General features: G+C 39.8%; 1 protein-coding gene across 1 annotated transcript; it reads left to right on the top strand.

Annotated features, from left to right (window-relative positions):
- Nucleotides 1–165: 165 nt before the first annotated feature.
- LOC148879335 (uncharacterized) lies at nucleotides 166–1,756 on the top strand. Its single transcript, XM_088960846.1, has 2 exons — nucleotides 166–789; nucleotides 1,278–1,756. Exons 1-2 carry the CDS (start codon nucleotides 673–675, stop codon nucleotides 1,524–1,526), a joined length of 366 nt encoding a protein of 121 aa, XP_088816972.1. The 5' UTR covers nucleotides 166–672; the 3' UTR covers nucleotides 1,527–1,756.
- Nucleotides 1,757–21,211: the final 19,455 nt, after the last annotated feature.

Below are 21,211 nucleotides of genomic sequence, written 5' to 3'. Positions count from 1 at the left end.
ACACGCTCTCATCCAGAGCTGAGCAGAGTGCCAAACAGTGGAATCCCTCCACACACACAGACACACAAAAACCAAATTAAGGCGACGTGGATGGGAACCATCCATGTTCCATTAATCCATTTTCAACATTTAAAGGTTGGATAATAAAACTAAAACAGATGCTCTCTCTCTCTCTGAAGTCTGAGCCATGTGTTTTACTTTAGGGATGTGATTATGTGAGGTGTATCTATGAATCTATCCTGGATGGGATATGTTGGCTTGAGTTGTTGCCGGCAGCCCCTCATCTCCTCCCAAACTCCGGCCCCCACCGGATAAAATCATAATACACTTCATGGTTTTTGTGGGGTGGGGACTCCGAACAGATAAGCTGACTGCAACTACTGACCCCACTGACTCACACGACGACTGTGCCCATTTACGCAACTATCCTAACTCATCCATCCCCTCCTCCGCCTTCCCCTATTAAAACCCCCTCTTCGATCCCATTACAAGGAAAAAAGGAGAAAACACAAAACAAATGAGTAAAAATACAGGAAAAGTAGAGAGAAAGTGTGTGAGAGTGGAGAGAGAGAGAGATAGTCAGAGAGAAAACTCATACCAAGTCTAGTCTTTTCTTTTCTCTCTTGCTTGCTTAGAAGAACGACCACTTCAAAGTCTCAGTCGGGCAGTAAAATGGCCATGGAATTAGAGGATGACGTGTTCTTTGCCGACCTGAGCCAACGGATTGCACTTCTTATCATGGACGATGATGAAGATCCTGTCGCACGTTGTCCCTCTGTTTCTCCCCAGGTTCACTCTCAATTCCATCTCCATCACATAAGGAAATTTTGTTGCCCTATATGCACTTGTTCCTCTTAATTAAGGCTCCCCATTTATGCCATGCCTACAGTTCATTGAATCAATATTATCTTCCACTACTGCACCAACCCCAGAACCATTCAAGAGCCATGTTGCCTGAGAAAGAGTTTGATTCATTTCAGTATTGAGCCTCACACTCACGGAACTGAGACATATTAATCTCAGTGCTTGAGACTGGAAATCCCCATGATGCATTTCATCTCCTAGATACAGAGCTCACACCAGAAATTGAAGTATCAGACAGATAACAGAAATCTGGGTATCATAGCTGGGACAGGCTCGTTGAGTACTGTCGATACCAGAGCCTCCTTCACTTCTTATATTGCAAGCATCTTTGTTTGAAATAACTACCAAATGCATTGTCTAAGTGGTTCTATCTATGAGCTCATGTGTGGCTTATTTTATTGATATCTCATCAGGCTTTCTCCCAGGCTTACTACCCTGCTGCACCACTGCCAGTGTTGTACGAACAAAATTGCAGAAGGGAAAGCAAGGGGACTGGGGTTTTTATTCCTCGCTCATCTCTGCCAAGAAGGAAGAACAGACAAGGAAGGGTTACTTCAATCAACACCAAACCCTGCAGACAGCCTGACAAATCAAAAGCAGCCTCTCAAGTAACCTATAACAATGACCCATCTTGTAATTGTTACAGCTTCAAAAAGTGTTAGAAAGGAGAAGCACTGAGGAGCAAGGAGAGGTGTATAATTCAATAATGTCTACTAATTACAGTTTCTGTCATCTGTTAGGCTGAGTTTTTCGATTGTGTTCATGTACATGGAAAGTTAATTTGGTATATCAATTCCTTCTGGGTTGGAGAAGAGGATGCTACTAAGGGTTGTGCCTCTTCTCTTATAAAAATGTATGGTTATTATTGAGCTTGATAATTAAAAAATGATAAGTTTGTCTTGTTTGTTTGTTCATTAAATTTTACCTATCTTTTCAAGCTCTGCATTTACTAGCTACATTTCTGATGACAAAAAGAAATATGAGAAGCTCAGTTGAAATTAATGGATACAAATTTATATAGAGAAATATGGAATTAATGTTTCCACTAAGGATGGTTGTAATCTATTCTTTCACTTAGTTAAAAAACAGTTAAAAGTGTCTCAGTTATTTACTATTTGGTCAATAGGCAAAATTAAGTTGTTTCCCTTTTTTCCTGTGGACTCTGTCAAGTTCGACATCAGCATTCAATGTGCATCAATCCTTTGATGTTCCTTCCATGTGCCCAGTCCACCACTTGGGCAGATACAACTTGGGAGTCAGGGAATAAGCTTTCAGTATTGAGTCCAGGGGGTTGCAGTTGTCCTTGACAGGCTGGCCTTGGACAGAGATTGGGCCAGTTCTAGAGAACCATCAGTTTGATCCATGACGAAATTGAACTTAACTGATGGCTCTTATTGTTATCTAACTAGGGCTATTCAGAGGATCCTCTTAAATATCTAGAAGCTTTACTTGAAAACAAATGGCAGATTTAAGCCAGACTTGAAAGAAAAGAAGAGAATATATATATATATTAAATGAATCTCAGTACTATTTACTCATTCTAAATGGGCCATGGTTTCATTTGTTGTTTCAAAATTCTAACTCACTCCCAACTCATAAAAACATTCAAATTGAATCATTGGTAGCTTTCTGTCTAATCATCTTTGTTGAAGGCAACGGCCTTTACTTGTCTCCTTGGAAATTCCTAACTGAATGCTTTAGTTGGAAAATATCCAACAAAGCATGGTTTCTTAATTCATTTGTATTTTCTTTTTTTTTTTCTTTTCTTATTATATATATATATATATAATATAATAAGAATAACTAGGAATAATTAGTGATTAAAATGCTAAAAACATGAAGGGTCAACTTTCACTCGGAAGTTCATTATCAAGTAGAGTTTACTCAGTGACAGCAATTAAAATTTTTAGGCAAAATCTATGGAGTCAGGATCTGTTCCTCACACCAACTTCACAGCATGTATCAGCGGCACATATGGGAGATGTTCCCAATAACGGTGGGATGTGGCTGTGAGGAGCACTCTTTTGCATGTGCAGCAAAAGACACATTATTAAACATGAAAGTGCATTTTGTGAACCAATGAAAAAATAAGCTCACTTGAACATGGTTAGTTGAGATATGCATTTAAAAGACAAGGGAATATTAATGAATGCACCATGGTTGAACTCAAATTTTTATCATGCTTATAAATATTTTCAGACAAACCTCATTTGAGAATCATTGTCAAAAGTGTCCTTACTACTATCTCAATTATAAAAAAAGGGAAAATTATGTAAATAGGACCAAAAAATAAGTAAAATATAACGAAAGGTGAAAAAAAAATGGAATTTGTGTTGATTTCCTTAGAGAGCTGGCGGGGTAATAATTAAGCTGGGGTTTAAAATCTAGTACTTTGACATCTCAGAATGCATTGAGAACATCTCCCATTCAATGCACGGTTGGGATATGCTGTGGGGCACAAATGTGAATTCTAGTTTGGCAACAAGAGGATGTACCTGATATCAAACAACTGGACTGAATTATTTCTGCAATAGGAAAAATGGATCTTGTGGGGGTTCTCTTCACTTGGGCTAGATGTTGTCCTAATAAAGCGAGCACCGACTGACACAATTCAACTGGACCCAGTTGAACAAAGCCAAAGTAAAAGCTTTAACACGTCCATTCATATTAAAAGGGAAACATCAGATCATCTACATTGATTCATTTCATGCATCCAATTCAAATTGCACTTCAAAATACATTTGATTAGAGAAAAAACAGTGGATGGATCATGGACTATGGGAAAAAGTCTAAGTAAGCTGAAATAGAAAGCAGAATGAGAGAGAGAAATCGACAAATCACCGAATTTCAAATTGGAATCTTTTAATTTCCCACATCTGCTTTCAGCGGCTACTTGAGCTGTTATCACAGTGGGGAGGAAAAACCAAAAGGATGGTACTTTGGTATCTGTATTTTTATGAAGGTGGCTTGGAATTTTTACTTGACAACTAGTGCTGAACTATGAGGCCAGCCAGGATTGAGTCAATCTCTAACCTTCAATTTGCAGACAGAATCACAGAACCCAGTTTGCTTTTGCGCTGAAACAGATCTTAGACGGAATAGAGCAAACGTCCAACTCTTCTCGCCCTAATTTGACAGAATGACAATAGGCCTTTTAGGCGTACCTGCCATTCTATGTCAGCATTTATCAATAACTTGATTTTATTTATTTATTATGAGGACGAGGATTTCTTAGTGCACTCGTGAACCAATCACGGTGGGACCCATCTATGATCTATCTACCAGTGGATTAGTTCTAATCTCTAACAATGGCTTATTCATGTCGTCCAAATTATAGTAGTGGACCAATCAATACCCGCCATGCCATTCAAGCTCTCGTGAGGACCGAGGAGGAAGAAAACCGACACAACTGACAGCACCCCACGTGATGCCCCTATTCCAACTTGATCTGTCCACTATTCCAACAAATTATTGGATACTTGCATGATCATGTACTTATATATATATATATATATCCCTGTTCCAAGTGGCAATTTTAACTAATAATAATAATAACTGTGCATGTGTGTGATAATTTCAAATGGTAGTTTTGATGTTTGTATCCAAAGATAAATGATGGAAGCATGATGCTTTGGTGGTTTCATTGACTTTCAATCTAGAGACTTGGTTTTGAATCTTCTTACTTGTAATTTATATTTCAACTTGCAATTGAATTGAGCAAATAGTTAGATTGATTTATCTTGCACCCAAAAATAATTTAGCATATTTCACCTCAAATAACTTTGTTGCAAAAAAGACATGGACATACCAAAGTGATGATCGATTTTTCACAAATTAAAGGGACAAGAAGGGCAAATGGCAGCAGAAGTATTAAGAAATGGTTTTTTTTGGTAGATAGTAAGAAATGATTTAAGTATTAATAATTTAATAATGGATGTGGCATTAAATAGAATGGACCTGCAAAACAGGATCTATTTAGCTGATCTCATATAGTTGGGATAAAGCATGGATGGTGATTATAATGACGATGATAATGTACTTATGACAGCATGGATTTTTAAAAATATAGGTTTTATACTATTAAAATTATGGTTCATGGATTTAATTAGTGGTATTTAATGATGAAACACACATATACCTTGAATATATGATTAATAAAAGGTAATGGAGTTGATACCTTAATTACAAGACTTAATGAGTGGGTATAGAATGAAATGAATAATAGCATAACCAACTGAATTGGTATGTTAGCTGGTTCCAAGGGTGGAGCCAGGGGAGCCATGGCTCCCCTATGGTTCAGAAATCCCTACTTGTGAGTTGTGATTGTAAATTCCGCCCCCTCTCCTCCTTATGGCCATCCATATTTATTTATTCCCCCCACCCCCAATCCATTTTAGGTCCCCCCTTGAAAAATTCCTGGCTGTCCCTGGCTGGTTCACTCCAGCCTTGACACGGAATCGAATCTTGCAACCACTTATTTGAGGAAAGGGGGGTTATTAGTGGTGTGTGGCACCAAATACCAAAAAATTAAAATTAATAATAACATTTAAATTACAATTTCTACTTTCATAATAGAGAAGGACCAATATAAAAAAGAACTATTTTAGTTAAAAAAAATTCAAGAAGCTTTGGGAAGCTATTCCCACTTTTTTTTATAGTGGAAATAGTCAAATGCTATTCCTAGTAGTTTGGCTTTGAGTTAAGCTTCAACCCATCCATATTATGTCAATATATCTAATTTTAGTATGTACTAGCAGGAACCAGTGTGATTCACAGACTTTGTTAAGCGAAAGTTAAATAATAGAAATACATAAGAGTAGGCAATTGTTTTATATTCTATATATGATTTTTAATATTTTTTGAAATAGAAAAATAACAATAATTAATTTCATCTAGGGATGTTCATCAAATTGATGAAACTGACCAAACTGACACCCAACTCGCCCCGAGGTGGTCACTTTCTAGTATTTTTGGTCGGCTTCAATTCAAAATTTCCCAACCCTACCAAGTTAGGTTAGTTTTTGTTTGCCCATTTGTAAAACGACCTAATTATAAATATATATTAATATTTTATACTTCAAATATAATCTTTTAATACATAAAAGTGAGAAAATTCCCTTATTTCTTAGTCTAAAATATTTTATATTGTAAACTTAAAATTTTAAATTTATTCTTTTAATAATATCATTGCATTTTCTAAATGTAATTTAATTTTTTAAGTTCAAATCTTTTGAACCAACCAACCAAACTAAAAACCAGCCCAAACTAATACCATTGTTTTCAACTTGCCATTGACCCAACCTATTGAACCATTTAAATCGTCACTTAGCTATGATTTCAGGTCTAGTTCTACTGAAACCCACCCTTCATCCAAAACCGCTAACTTGGTAAAAGACCACCCGACTTGAAGGGTTCAACTATTGACCCATTCGACCCGAGCATTGGGTTACAGGTTGCATACTTAATGCATGTGCAAACTTTTAGAGGCCATAACTTTTGCACTCCAAAGTCCGATTGAGGTGATCTTATTATTATTATTTTTTATTTTGGTTAAGTTTTCAAGATCTATGCGTCCTAAGGTGTTGTTGGTGCCTTACCCCATTATTTTTGCAAAAAAAACTTTTTGTCATCAAATTGCAATTTTTAACATTTTTTATAAACAAAAAATGAATTAAAAATATAAATAAAATATAAAAAATACATATATTATATGTAAAACATAATTATACACTATTTATTGATAAAATATGTATTTGCATACATATATACATATATGCGCATTTATATATGTATATAAATATATATGTGTTTAAATATAGAGTCACGTGGAACAACCTAACTTGTTCGACCAGGATGGTTGAACCAGTTTTCACTAATGATTGGTTAAAATTTCAAGTGACCAACTCCAAAATCCAACCATATCAGATTGATTAGCCAAACAATCTACAATCGAATTAAACTGCCTAGTGAGCATTCCTAATTTCAGCTAAATTGATAGTCTGATTTCTAACAAATAACAATAGTTTAATCTCTAACAAATAACAATAGTTTAATCTCCAATAATTATTGAAAATTATAGTGAAAATATAATAAATAATTAATAAAACTTCAATACCTCTAAATTATTTATGCTTTATATGTTTATTATTGAATATAATTAAATCTATTATAATTAATTTTGTGTCTTTGATAAATTTTTAAAATTATTACATAATTTCATTATTTAATTTTTTTTTGTTTTAAAATATGATTTAGTATTACATTTTTTGATTTTAAAACATTTAAAAATAATTTATTTATAATATGACTGAGTTATTTTTTAAAATTATTTATATTTTATATTCTTATTATCAAATATTATTAAATATATTATAATTATTTTTGTGTTTTTGATAAAATTTTTAGGGTTATTACATGATTTCTTTATTCAATCTATTTTATTTGTTTTTAAATAATATTTAAAATATGATTTAGTTACTATTTTTTAATATTTAAAATATTTAAAATTAGTTATTTACAATATTATTTATCTATTTAAATAATATCATTATTTAGTTACTCCGATATTACTTATTTATTGAATTTCATAATGCATAAAATTATTACATAATTTTTTAAAATATAAAATTATTACTATTAGTTCAAATATTATGCAATATATTATAATGATTTTCTAATTTTAATAAAATTTTTAAATTTATTACATAAATTCATTATTTTAACTATTTAAAATTTATTTAATTTAAATATTTAATTATTTAGTTAAAATGTAAATTATTTATATTTTATTTATTCTAAAGTTATTACATAATATTAAATATTTTGTTATATAATACTTAGCTATTTTTATTATTTTTTTAATTATAATATTTAGTTATTGAAAATTTTAAAAAATATTTTTGATATTTAAATTCTTATCATTTGAATAATATTTAAATTGAATAATTCGTAAAATTATAATATATATTGTTAGTACATAATTTCGTTATGAATTTCATAAAAGTATAAAATTATTAATAATATGAATATGATTAAATCTATGATATTTTTTGTATTTTTAACAAATATTTTAAAGTTATTACATAATTTCATTATAATATTTAAATAATTCTGAAAATTTTAATTCAAACTTTCTTTTGATAGATGTAGCTGAAAAGTTTCTCTCCTAAATTAGAGATAATTTAAGAGATAATTGAGAATGAGAGAGATTTTAGGAATAGTTTTATGAAGGGATATCCAAAGGGATAGACATAGAGGAAAGAGGAATGAACTAGGCATATTGAGTTGTCAAAATGAGAGAGGGAGAAGGGAGTGATGAGGTGGCTTCATGAGGGAGCAAGAAAGGTTAAAATGAAGGGGGTCTAAGAGTTCTGGTAGGCTCAAGCTCAGCTTGAACTCGGCTGAAACCGAGCCAAGCCAAGTTCATGAGCCGAACTTGAACAATTCGTGAAAAACTTGGCTCATTGCCATCCCTAATTGTCTGAATCAAAACATTGATCTGCAAACAACCAAGTAACCAAACACCTGTTCACACCTCTTCTGGCCAGCTCATGGGCAACCGTATAATTTTCTCTTCTTCCAAAGCAGAAACGCAAGGCATTACAATTATTGCACAAAATATCATTTAATAAAGTCCAAGCATCAGTATTGATATCAAAAGATTTGTTAGTTGCGGATTCACACGATAAAAATTTGAAACTACAAAAATAGGTCCAATCATTTATATTGGTTTTTTCTTATGTGGAATGGGCCCCCTCATTTGAAGACCAACCAGCACTTTGGAGAAAAAGGGGTCAAGGGGAAAGTTATTAATCAATGGTGCATGGCACTAAATACCAAAAATAAAATGTTATGTGCCTTATATAAAATGTAACACATATATATTAAATGCTAAAGAATAAGCCTAGGCCTAGGATATGCTCCCTGTTCTAAGCCTAGCCCGGATCATGATCACCTCTATTGGACATTACTCAATAAGTAGTGTAGTCCTACACAATGTTTTTGAACCATCGTTGACCCGGATGGTCAGACTGTTTGGCCCAAAAACTGTCCAAGAAACCGGTTTCATTTCACCCCTGACCTGTTCTTGGGCAAAAACTGTTGATTTTGTCAGAAAACCATTGACCTAGATAGCGGTTCGCGGTTTAAAAAATTGTAGAGAGGGGAGAAACTCTGAGTCTAAGACACGAACTCAGATCTGATATCCAGAGAGAGAGAGAAGATGAAGAAGAAGAAGATGTTGCAGAAATCTGAGAAAAAGTTTCATTGTTTTGAGATTAGAGATCTGAGAAAAAAATGAAAAATCGATCTCAGATTTGAGATCCGAGAACTCGTATCTTAGATCTCAGATCTATCATCTGCACTGTTACCACCGTCACCATCTCGTCGTCGTCGTCGCCGGTGAACATCAAATCATTATCCTCCTCTTCCTTCTTCTTCCCTCCTTCCCTCTTTCTTTCCTTCCTTTTCTCTCTCATTTTCTTTTTTTTTCTTTCTCCTTCATTTCTTTTCTTATTTTCTTCTTTCTCAGCCGACAAACGACTCTCTTCTCCACTTCTCTCATATATAAGTATATAACTATTTACTATTTTGCCCTAATGCAAACCGTCCGAACCGTTCGACCGAGATGGTTGAACCGTTGACCCAGAAACCGGTAGCTAGAACGATTCCATTTTCAGGTCAGTTTTTAAAACCTTGGTCCTACATGACATATATTGAGGGTGGGCCTTGGCATAATGGTTTGGGTTGCTTTATTGTTACTTAGATGACCAATGGTTCAAATCTTGGAAACAGCCTCTCTATATTTGTAGGGGTAAGGTTGTGAAGATGTATCCCTTCCCAGGCCCTTAATTGTGACGGGAAGGGCTGCCATTTTTAATTAATCTACATGACATATCAGTTATGGGCCTCAAAGCTTGGGCTTCGGTGGTTCAAAATCCTACAATCAAAATGCTATGTAAAATAAGAAGAGCCCAGCAGAGGCAGAGCCAGAACAGAACATGGCTAAATTAGCCTAAGGGGAGCCTGAGCTCATTCCAAGTCAAGAACCCTTATTTTCAGAAAAGCTTGGGAGTTGGGATGCACCAAGCCAAGCGAGACCTCAAATACCAAGATTTGACTCTGAGTATATTAAAGGCTTAAAGCATCCCACTTAAACACAGGCACATGCCGATCATGTTCACAAGATTTGACTCTAAGTTTAGGGATGTAAATGGCATCTGTGTCAGTGATGCTGATTCCCAATCTGTCTTCTTAACATAGTACTCTCTAACTTTCACATTACGTTTCAGACTTGGATGATGATGACCCAAATTGTTTGATGGCAACATATAATGGGACATCTAGTCATCCACTAATTCATGTGCCTGTACTTGTAGGATCTTCTGTGACAATTTGCTTCTGAGCTTCTGAATTTCTCTATAGGTAAGATTTCCTTTTCTTTTTGTTTATTCTCTTTAGGTGCATGAGACCATAACCTTGGTTCCTTAGATTTCCTTTCACATGGAAAGTCTGGCTTCTCCCATTTTCTTATGGGGACTGGCACTTGATCAAGTGTAAGGGTTTTGGCGTTTACATGGACTAGTGGTTTCTATTATTACTGTTATTCCAATTGACCATGCTTTTCAAACTTTTGGTGAGCACCAGAAAAGTCACCAATTTAGTTGATTGATGACAAAATCGTCCAACCTTTACTTTGACAGATGGTTAAGCTTGGTTTAACCAACAGAGTACTCTTATGTATCTGACTGCTATTACAAACTCATCTTCTGGGTAATGAGGTTCCACTCCCAATCTTAATTTACATGAATATGCTGATTCGGTTTGGTTCTGGTTATTCTTATTCCCTTTTCATTACATTGTTTTCTATGGAATACAGTCTTCTGTTTATATTGTATTATTGACATACACCCCCACTATGGTTAAATGTTGCAGACAGAAGAATTAGAGCACTGATTTTGTCCACATTAATAGTATGTTTTCTGCAATATGTAATAATGTCAGCGGACCTTGGGCCATTCTAAAAAATTAATCATGCATTTTCTGGCCTTTTGGTTAGTATCCTTGAAGGCATTGAAATCCAGCATTTGAGGTGCAGATGCCATAGTTAATATTGACATATTCCCCTTTAAATCTTAAACGTGATATATATTCACGAACAACCGTGGACAATAACCTAATCTAGGCCCAGGAATATCATTAGTTCAGAACAGATCTAGGAAGCTGTTAGGACAACATATATGTGAAGTCTCAGTATCTGTATTCAGTGAATCAGTGAGAAATGAACTCCATGTTCATGAAACTTTTTTGGTCTTAGACTAACATACATACAATTCTAAAAGTCATAGTTTGTTCATGTTTTCTTTGCTATTAATGACTGATATAGCATCCATTAATGGAACATACATTGAGCTTCCGCTTCCCAAATTTGAAGCCTAAGAAGGTGCCATCTGCACCTCAAGTTAAAATAAAAAGTACTTCTTTTTCATTACACTAAAGGAAAGTGCCATCATTTTTTTTTGCAGGATTTTGGTATACTTAAAATTTCCAGTCCCTCGTTCCTCCACCTAAACTTCAAACTCAGCCATTTAAACTTGAAGATTTCCACATTGGAGCATGTAACTAGTAGCTCTCTATTGGGGATATATGATATCCTTCCTGGGGCAGTTTTTCTTTCTGCAAAACATGGTGTGGAGGGGCTTCATGTTGAGACTCTGTATGTTCCTCGGAAAGAACAGATGAAAACAGCTTAGAGGATGATTAGGGTTGTCAATGGACCGGATTTGGATTGGACCCATCCGATCCATACCCAATTCAAACGGACTGCACGGTCAAATGAGACATAATGGAGTTGCCTGGTCCAGACTTAAAGACGTCCATGCCTTTATCGGATCGGTGTGGGCATAAACCAATTGTCCAACAATCCGTCCGACGTACAGACTGTTCAACCAAAGCCAATCCAAGATTTTGGTAAAATACGTCTGCATTCTGGAATTTCCAACGGCAAAACCAGAGTCCATCGGATCAGAGCGGGCGGCAGTTTCATTTCTATATTTTTTCTCTGTTTTCTTTCAAGCCTTGAGTTTCTTTATGTGAAAATAGTTCAGTTTGGCTCTATCATATTTTCTGTTTTTTTTTTTTTTTTGAAAGACATCGTACCTTCCTAATGTTACTGTTTTTCATAATTAATAGGGAACGTTTTTTTTTTGAATTGATCTAGTGATTCCAAATAATTGTGTCTATCGATCCAATATAAGTAGGGATGCAAACAGATCAGATTATATTTGAATCAGGGTATACCTGAATCTGATCTGATAGCATATATTCGAGATTTGATCCCATCCAAAGATCTGATCCAATCTCACAAATGGTGATTTGAATCTGAATATATATATATATATATATATATATATATATATATATATATATATATATATATATATATATATAAACGTGATCCTATTCAAATTATAAAAAAAATAAATTTATAAAATAAAAAAACATAAAAAATTATACAAAGAAAAACAGAAAAATCTAAGTCTTTTTTTCAATTATTTTCATAATATATATATATATATATATATATATATATATTAATATATACATGTCTTTTTATAAAAATTTATAAAAAATGCAATATAAATATATTAATATATGCATGTTCTTTTATAAGTAAATATGTTTATAAGCATATACATATATAGGTCAGATTGGATTGGATAGGGATTATCTGAAAATTTGACAGAGGGTTATCTGAATCCGACAAAAATTGGACCGAAAAATATGATCAGATTCAGATCAGTTCGGATCATGATCCGATCCATTTGCACCCCTAAATATGAGTCTGGTATAGATGGACCGGGTCCAAACTAATTCAATGAATACTTTTGACCATTTTGGACAAATCAAATTTAATTTCTAGACCGTCCAATGTGTTCAAATTGGTTTTAATTTAGATTGATTCCAACCCATAACCGGTCCATTAACACCTGCATTTTTCTATTCTATTATGGACTAAATATTGATTGGTTCAATCCGATCCAATCCAATATAAATCCATTATGGATGAACCAGGTCCAATCCAATCCAATAAATACTTTGGACCATTAAGTCTGGACTGGTCCAATTTAATGTCTTATTGGTCCATCTAGTCCACCCAAATTAATTTTGATTTAGACGGGTCCAACCCAAAATCGGTCCATTGACACCCATAGTTCCAAAAAATCAAATTGAACCACACCTCATTCGGTTAATTCTCAGAAACATAATTTCTTTTAATTTAGGCTAGGTTTTCATTTTAACCCATGGTTCCAAGAAAAACTAAATGGACTTCATGTGATTTATTTCTGTAGTTTTTTTTAAATATTTTTTGGATTTATTTTATAGTTTTTTTAATGTTTCATACTTTCATTCAATTTGGATCGGATTGGGCCCCATCCGGTCCACTTGCATTTCAGTTGAATTGTTTTGGATCTAGTTTATATGGATTTGGACAAGGATGACTTATTGACTTCCTCTAAACAAGTACTTGACAAAGATTCTTTTGTTTTTGTGTCATTTATATAAATGTAAAGGCAATCTTGCTTTAGAGGAAATGACCATGAACAAGCGTGTCCGTATGCGTGTATGCCATAAGCATAAAGGGGTCAGGACCCACACCCACATCAATCCAATATGTTTTGACAATCATAAATCATAATCAACCAGTGTGGGAAATTCCATCTCTGCGTACCATCAATAATCAATTTGGTTATAATTATGTTGATGGTTCATCCTTGAAAACCTTGTTGTGGTAGAACAAACCCAAGACAGAAAACAATTGAATACAAACAGAGATTCAAGAAGAATACATGTAGATTTACGTGGTTCGGAGATGAAATTTATATTATGAAAAGGGCAATGGAGATACAATGTTGTATAAAAACACTCTTAAAAACCCTAAAGCCCAATACATCCAAACTCTCACTCTCATTCACAATAATTAATTGCTCTGTTTCTTCTTGCAAACTAATGGAGCGCAATCCGATCGGTCTTAGCTGTGAAGGATTTTGCCTTTGACTGGAGCGACGAGGAGCCTGAAATGGAGAAGATGAGGGAACTCCGGGGGAACCCGGTGAGATAACTCCGAAGCTCAAGTTAGTATTCTCTCAAAGGCAAAGTAAAGACCAGATGGCGCAAAGTTCACATACCTTGTTGCTGGGGGTAGGGGGCCTTTTATAACCACTTCGCGCACTCACTCCGAAGCCCCTGTCAGGTTGGGTATGATTACCCTTGCTTCTGTCAGTTCGGGTGTCGTCCTTTCTGCTGGGACAGAACCGCCATTGCTCTTTGTCGGAGCCGTCTCTGTAATTGGAGATGGCGGTGTCAGGAGGCGGTGTCAGGTGGCCGTTTGGAGTGCGGCCGTCAAGCATCAGATCCCAAGTCAGTTAGATGCGCCGCCCTTGGGTACGGACTGCCTCGGTGTCAGGCATGGTATGGTTCGTTTAGTTTTGGCATCCTGGGGGCGATGTGGTAGAGTGGTGAACGAGACGAAGTCTTGAGTTCGGAGGTATGTCCTGTATTGCTATAGGGCAGGCCAGTTCGGTGAGGTGTGTCCCGAACTGCTATAAGGCAGGCCAGTTTGGCGAGGTGTGTCCCAAACTGCTATAAGGTAGGCCAGTTCGACGAGGTGTGTCCCAAACTGTTACATGTAGGCCAGTTCGAGTTACTGTCTGGCTTGGGGCCGAAGGGAGAGTTCGGGCCGCTGGTAGGGGAGTTCGGTCCGCTGGTTTCCCCCCTTGGTGCTCGCGCCTTAGGCTACTTTTGTGCCGAGCTGTTGCCTTTGCCCCGTGTTGCGTAACTGTGAGGTCGGGCCAAATCTTCCTTCATCATTTGCCCCCGACTCCTCGCACAAGGGTCTTGTCCTGGTGTGGGGAGTTTGCGAGGTGGTAGGTGGATTTGTCCCGTTCTTCGAATCTTGACAGCGAGAGGTGCTTTGCTAGGGTTCTTCAGTTTTTCTGGAGCATCCGAAAAGGTGGGAGACGTGCCTACTGCTTATAAATGTTGACGGACGTGGCAGCGCGCGTTTATTTTAAATTTCAAAAAATCACGCCACTGGGACGTGACAACGGGTCTTTTAATTTTGGAAAAGTGCGCCACTGCCGTTTTGAGAAGACATGCACTAGCAGTTGTCAGTTGCAGAGAGACGTGTGTGGCGCGTTGTCATTTTCAGAAAGACATGCGTCGGCGCGTCATCGATTTCAGAAAGACGTGCACTAGCGTTTCATTCATTTCGGAGAGACGTGCGCCAATCACGTCTTGATCTCAGGGAACGTGCGGTCAGTGCGAATGCGGGCCGTCGGATTGGCTTTGATCTGCATTGTTGGTTCTTAGTTACTGTAGCTATAAATAGTAGGGGACCCCAGTCGATTTGTCACTTCTGCGGTTTGCTTCTTGAGCTCACGTCCAACTTTTCAAAACTTTCTTCCGGTGAGTACCTTCCTGAATCCACCTTTTCTCCTCGATGTCTAGCTTTGTTAGCTCAGACGATTCTTCAAGTAGGACTGATGTAGGTTCTACGAACCGAGTTGTATCCCTCGACTGTCTTAGTGATCCTGAGGTGGAACTTGAGGATGACCTCGAACCCGTAGGCTGAGCCGCTTCGGGCAGTTTGGCGTCTACCTATCATTGAGGTTGGATGCTAGACAGGTTTGGTCCTTTGACCATGATGCCCGAGGGGCTCCAATCTCTACTTATCTCTTACAATCTGCCTAGGGGTACACCTATTTCATTCCTTCGGGTAGTTTTCCTTGGGAACATGATCCTAATGAGATCGTGATTTTTCGAGAGCAGCTCGCTGCGGGGCTGCGACTACCTTCCACCCTCTTCTCGTTGAGGTCATAAACCACTTTGGCATTACCGTTGGCCAGCTTCATCCGAACTCTATTCGGAACCTGGTGGGGACAGTCTCCCTTTTTTGTGAACAGAACTTCCCTTTAGACTTGGAGATATTCTCCTCTATTTTAATGCTCATAAAACAAGCGAGTTCTCTTCTTGGGGGAAGACTGACATATTACCTGTCTCCTCGCCCAGGTTTCAAGCTTCAGCATGAACTTCCTAACAAGGTCCCGACGTGGAAGTGGAATTACTTCGGGGTGCAAAGTGCACAAGGGTGGCATTTTTAGACCGGGTGGGGGGAGGCCGCTCCTGATTCTGGTGTCACTCTTGATAAAGAGACGGTAAAGGGCCTCCGACAATCGGCACGACAAGGTTTAAAGTGCCATCAGTACTTAACGGAGGCCAAGCTTATTGCGGCCGGCCTGAGTTCGGGTAGGTTTCTAGCTTAGAGGTTTCTTGTTCGCTTTGTTCCTTCGTTTTTTCTGATGCCGAACTCTTTTTTGCAAGTGTGATGGACTCAGAGAGGACTCGTGGGGGGCACTTGTTCTAAGGCATGAAGAGGAGGAAGCGGGTCGCCAAGCGAACTCGTACCGAGCTGCCCCAGGATGAGGAGCCTCAAGTTCCAGGCCACACGTCAGAGGATCTGCCCAGGGAGCTCGAGGTGGCTCCTCCGATGCATGAAGCAGCCGGGGTGCCTTACGTTGAGACCACTCACACGGGTGCTCCCGCCTACTCTAGTGCTCCTGCTTACTCTGGGTCTGCTCATACATGGGCTGGGCCCTTGGGCTTGAGAGCTCAAGGGGATTTCAGGAGCGTGTTGTCGCCGAACTACGCTCTTCAGAAGAGTAGGGAGGCTACTTTCCCCGAGGAGATCGTGGTGTGGACCGATCTTCCCTTGAATCAGGTTGCCTGCCGTGCCGTAACTCATGCTATGGTGGTAAGTCAGATTTCTTCTGCCTTCTTCATTTTCTATCCTTCTAGCTGTTGTCGCTCACTTGTTTCTTTTGGTAGGTGTGCCTTAGCAGCCCAAGTGGAGAGGAGCTCGCGACAGGCGTGAGCTGCTGAAGCGGCCGCTCATGCTGCCGAAGAGGTTGCTCGCGTTGCTATGGCCAGACAGGCGATGTCTCAGCGGATGCTGAGGCCATGGGGGTAGTCGTGAAGCATATGGCGGACCTGAGTCTAGACTTGCGGCATCAGGTCGAATATCTTCAGGAGGACATCAGGGAGAAAACACAGATCTTTTCCCAAGGTATTGAAGATGCCAAGAAGAAGGCCATTGAAGACTACATTGCCTCGCCACGTTTTGATGACTTGATGGTGGATTCTTATAGAAGGGATTCAAATTGAGCCGATGGATGATCCATAACATGTATCCCGACCTCGACGTTAGTGCCATATCCACTTCGCGTATAACTCAGGAGATGGCCAATGCTGCCGATGGCGAGTAGGATTCTGGGGGCGAGGCAAGGCCTTCGGGTGTCGTTGATGTGCTTTTTGATGGGGAAGAAGTAGCTCCGGGCTTGTAATTTTTTTTATTGTACTCTTCCTTTTCTTTCAATGAAATAGACAATCTTTTTGGTTAAGTGTTCTTTTTTTTTTAACTGATAATTTGCCGAACTGATAATATGCCCGATCTGTTTCTTGCCCGGGTTCTTGCACTCGCGTGACCTTTTCAGTGTTTTAATACTTAGTCTCTGCTTCGCATTAGTCTTTTGACTGATATTTTGCCAAACTGCTGATATGCCCAACTCTTCTTTGCTTGCCTATGCCGAGGTTCATCTTGTAGAGATTTCGTCCGCTTCTCCTCTTGACGGTCTATAGGTAGTATCACCTTAAGTTAACGATGTTCCACGCTCGGGGTACTTATTTGCCTTCTAGGGTTTTGAGCTCATATTCCCCCCCGAGCGCTCTCTTTACTCTACAGGGTCCTTCCCAATTTGGTCCAAGTTTGCCCACGCCGGGTTTGGGCACCATGACCTTACGAAGAACCAGGTCACCGATTCGGAAGCTTCGCTTCTTTACTTTGGCATTGTAGTACTGAGCTACCTGCTGCTGATAGGCCGCTGTTCGGATGTGCGCGAGGTCTCTTATCTCGTCCAGTAGGTCAAGGTTGGTACATAACTTGTCTCCATTCGTCTGATCATCATATGTTTCTAGCCGTAGTGTAGATACTTCGATTTCCGTTGGGATTACTGCTTCAATGCCGTAAGTGAGGTTGAAGGGGGTCTCTCCCGTGGTTGTTTTTTCTGTAGTTCGGTGAGCCCATAAAACGCTTGGTAGCTCTTCCGCCCACAACCCCTTAGCTCGGTCTAGACGTGCTTTCAGTCCGCGCAAGATGGCTCTGTTCATTACTTCTGTCTGACCGTTTGCCTGCGGGTGCATGACCGATGTGAAGTTCTGCCAAATTCCCATACTCTGGCACCATTCTTGGAATTTGACATCCTCGAACTGCTTGCCGTTGTTGGAGATCAGTACCCGAGGTAACCCGAAGCGACATACTATGTTCTTCCAAAAGAAGTTCTGTATGTTTCGGGTTGTAACTGTTGCCAGAGGTTCGACTTCTATCCACTTTGTGAAGTAATCTACTGCCACTACTAGGAACTTTCTCCCACCTGTTACTGGCGGGAATGGCCCCAGGAGGTCGATGCCCCATTGTGCAAAGGGCCATGGGATAGCGAGGTATTTGAGGTCGAAAGTAGGCTGATGGTGAATATTGGCATGTTTCTGACACTTGTCACATTTTTTGACAAGTTCGACAGGTTCTGCCTTCATCGTTGGCCAGTAGTATCCTTGTCGAAGTGCTTTTTGGGCGAGGGCTCTGCCCCCCAGGTGTCCGCCACACAGACCTTCATGAGTGTCGCGGAGTACGAGCTCGGCTTCGGTAGGTCGCAGGCAGCGCAAGTAAGGGAGCATGTAGGACCGTCGGTACAACCATTCGTCTATTATGACATATTTGGCTGCCTAGCGCTGCACTCTCTTGGCTGCATTGCGGTCCACAGGGAGGGTTCCATCTAGCAAGAAGCTCGCGAGTGGGTCAATCCAGCTCGGCTCTGCTTCAAGGACGGGAGCGACCTTCTCTGCCCCACCGAGAATGCTAGGCCGAGGTAAGTCCTCTATGTACACGGTTCTCATGTTGTTGTGACTTGTGCTGGCTAACCGGGATAGAGCGTCGACCTCAGTGTTCTCTGACCTTGGGATTTGCCTAATGAAGTGTGGCTGGAAGTTGAGTAGGGCCTCTTTTACTTTCGCTAAGTATGCGATCATGGAGAGCTCGCGTGCTTCGTACTCGCCCGTAACCTGGTTGACCACGAGCTGGGAATCGCTGCAAATGACTATGTGCTTTGCTCTTACCTTTTGCGCTTGGTTCAGCCCGACTATCAGTGCTTCGTATTCTGCCTCGTTGTTAGATGCCGCGAAATCAAAGCGTAGTGCGTATTCCAATTTTGTGCCACCCAGGCTGCATAAGACTATTCCAGCCCCGCTGCCTTGCTGATTCGAGGAACCATCTACGTGAAGGATCCAAGGCTCCTCATCCCAGTTCGCGCTTGGTTTGACTAGGAGAGATGCCACACTGACTGCTACTTCATGGGGTTCAGACTCTATTGGCTTGGGAGCTTTAGGTTCGCCCGAATTGGGGACCTCGGGCTCAACTTGTTGAGGGGCTTCGAGGCTAAAAGTGCACTCGGTGATAAAATCTGCCAAGGCTTGAGCCTTAATTGCAGTCCGTGGTTTGTACTGGAGATCGTACTCGTTGAGTTCAATGGCCCACTTCATCAACCGACTGGAGACCTCAGGCTTGAGCAGGACTTGTCTCAGGGGTTTATCAGTTAAGATGACAACGGTGTGAGCTTGGAAATACGGGTGGAGTTTTCGAGCTAAAATCACGAGTGTGTACGCTATTTTTTCTATCTGCGGGTATATTGTCTCTGCTCCCTACAGAATTTTACTAATGTAATAGACGGGCCGCTGGACCCGATCTACTTCCTTTATTAGTACCGAACTGACCACCTCGTCGTTCGCCGAGAGGTACAGTTCTAAGACTTCGCCCTCCTCGGGCCTGGCTAAGGTTGGCACAGTGGCGAGGTAGGTTTTTAGCTCGTCGAACGCGAGCTGGCAATCTCGGGTCCATTTGAACCTTTTTCCTTTGATTGCCTTAAAGAAAGGCAGGCAGCGGTCTACCGATTTGGACATGAAGCGGCTCAGAGCGGCTATGCGGCCGTTTAGTCTTTGAACCTGTTTTACTTTCTAGGGTGGTCTCATATCAATGATGGCCTTTATTTTGTCCGGGTTGGCCTCAATACCGCGCTGGTTGGCAATGTACCCTAGGAACTTACCCGAGGTGACACTGAAGACACACTTGTTTGGGTTCAGTCTCATTCTATATTGACGCAGAATTTGGAAGACAGAATTTAAGTCTTTTATTAATTCCTGTGAGAGCTGTGTTTTGACGACCATGTCGTCTACATAACATTCTATTTTCGTGTCAATTAAGGGCCAAAAAAGCTTATTTACAAGTCTTTGGAAGGTCGCCCTAGCATTCTTTAGTCTGAAGGGCATTACCTTGTAACAGTACAGGCCGAACTCGGTTATGAAGCTGGTTTTTTCCTCATCGGACTGGTCCATCTTGATCTGGTTGTAGCCTGAGTAGGCGTCCAGGAAGCTTAGTAGTTCATGTCCTGAGGTCGGGTCCACTAGGCGGTCAATTCGGGGCAGGGGGAAGCAATCTTTTGGGCAAGCTCGGTTCAGGTCGGTGTAGTCAACGCACATGCGCCACTTGCTGTTATCTTTTTTCATTAGCACTGGGTTGGCTACCCAACTCGGGTAATGAACTTTCCTTATGAAGTCCGTTGCGAGGAGCTTTTCGACTTCGTCATCGACTGCCCTCCAGCACTCCAAGGCTAAGTTGCGTTTCTTCTGTCTAATGGGTCTGACTACAGGGTCAGTGTTAAGTTTGTGAGTTATAAGGCCAGGGTCAACACCGGGCATATCCGCCGCAGCCCATGCAAAAATATCTAAATTTTGAAGTAAGAAACTCACCAGTTCGGTTCGTAGAGGCTTCTTAATGGAAGCACTAATCTGTAGCATTCGCGCCGAATCTATAGCCGAGGTCGGGACTGCGACTGTTTCCTCAGTGGGCGAAGATCGTTCCTCGCCATGCTCCGTAGGCCGCTCCAATTCGAGGTTGTCGGCTACCTTGGTTTTTCCCTTTAGGGCGGCAACATAGCATTTACGGGACTCGAGTTGGTCGCCCCGCGCTACCCCACACCGAAGTCCATGGGGAACTTCATTGCCAGATAATAGGTGGAGACCACTGCATGCAGAATATGCGTAATTGGTCGCCCTATTATGGCGTTGTATGGGGAGGGGGTCGCGACCACCAGGAAATCGTGGTTGAGTCTTACCGCGCACGGCCATGTGCCGACTTCCACAGGTACTGTTACCTTCCCCAGGGGCCTGACTTCCTCTCCATTGA

This window comes from Nelumbo lutea, chromosome 1, assembly GCF_056320005.1.
Source record: "Nelumbo lutea isolate HS-2025 chromosome 1, American lotus-T2T, whole genome shotgun sequence".
NCBI classification, from domain to species: Eukaryota; Viridiplantae; Streptophyta; class Magnoliopsida; order Proteales; family Nelumbonaceae; genus Nelumbo; species Nelumbo lutea.
This window is presented reverse-complemented; position numbering and strand designations above follow the sequence as displayed.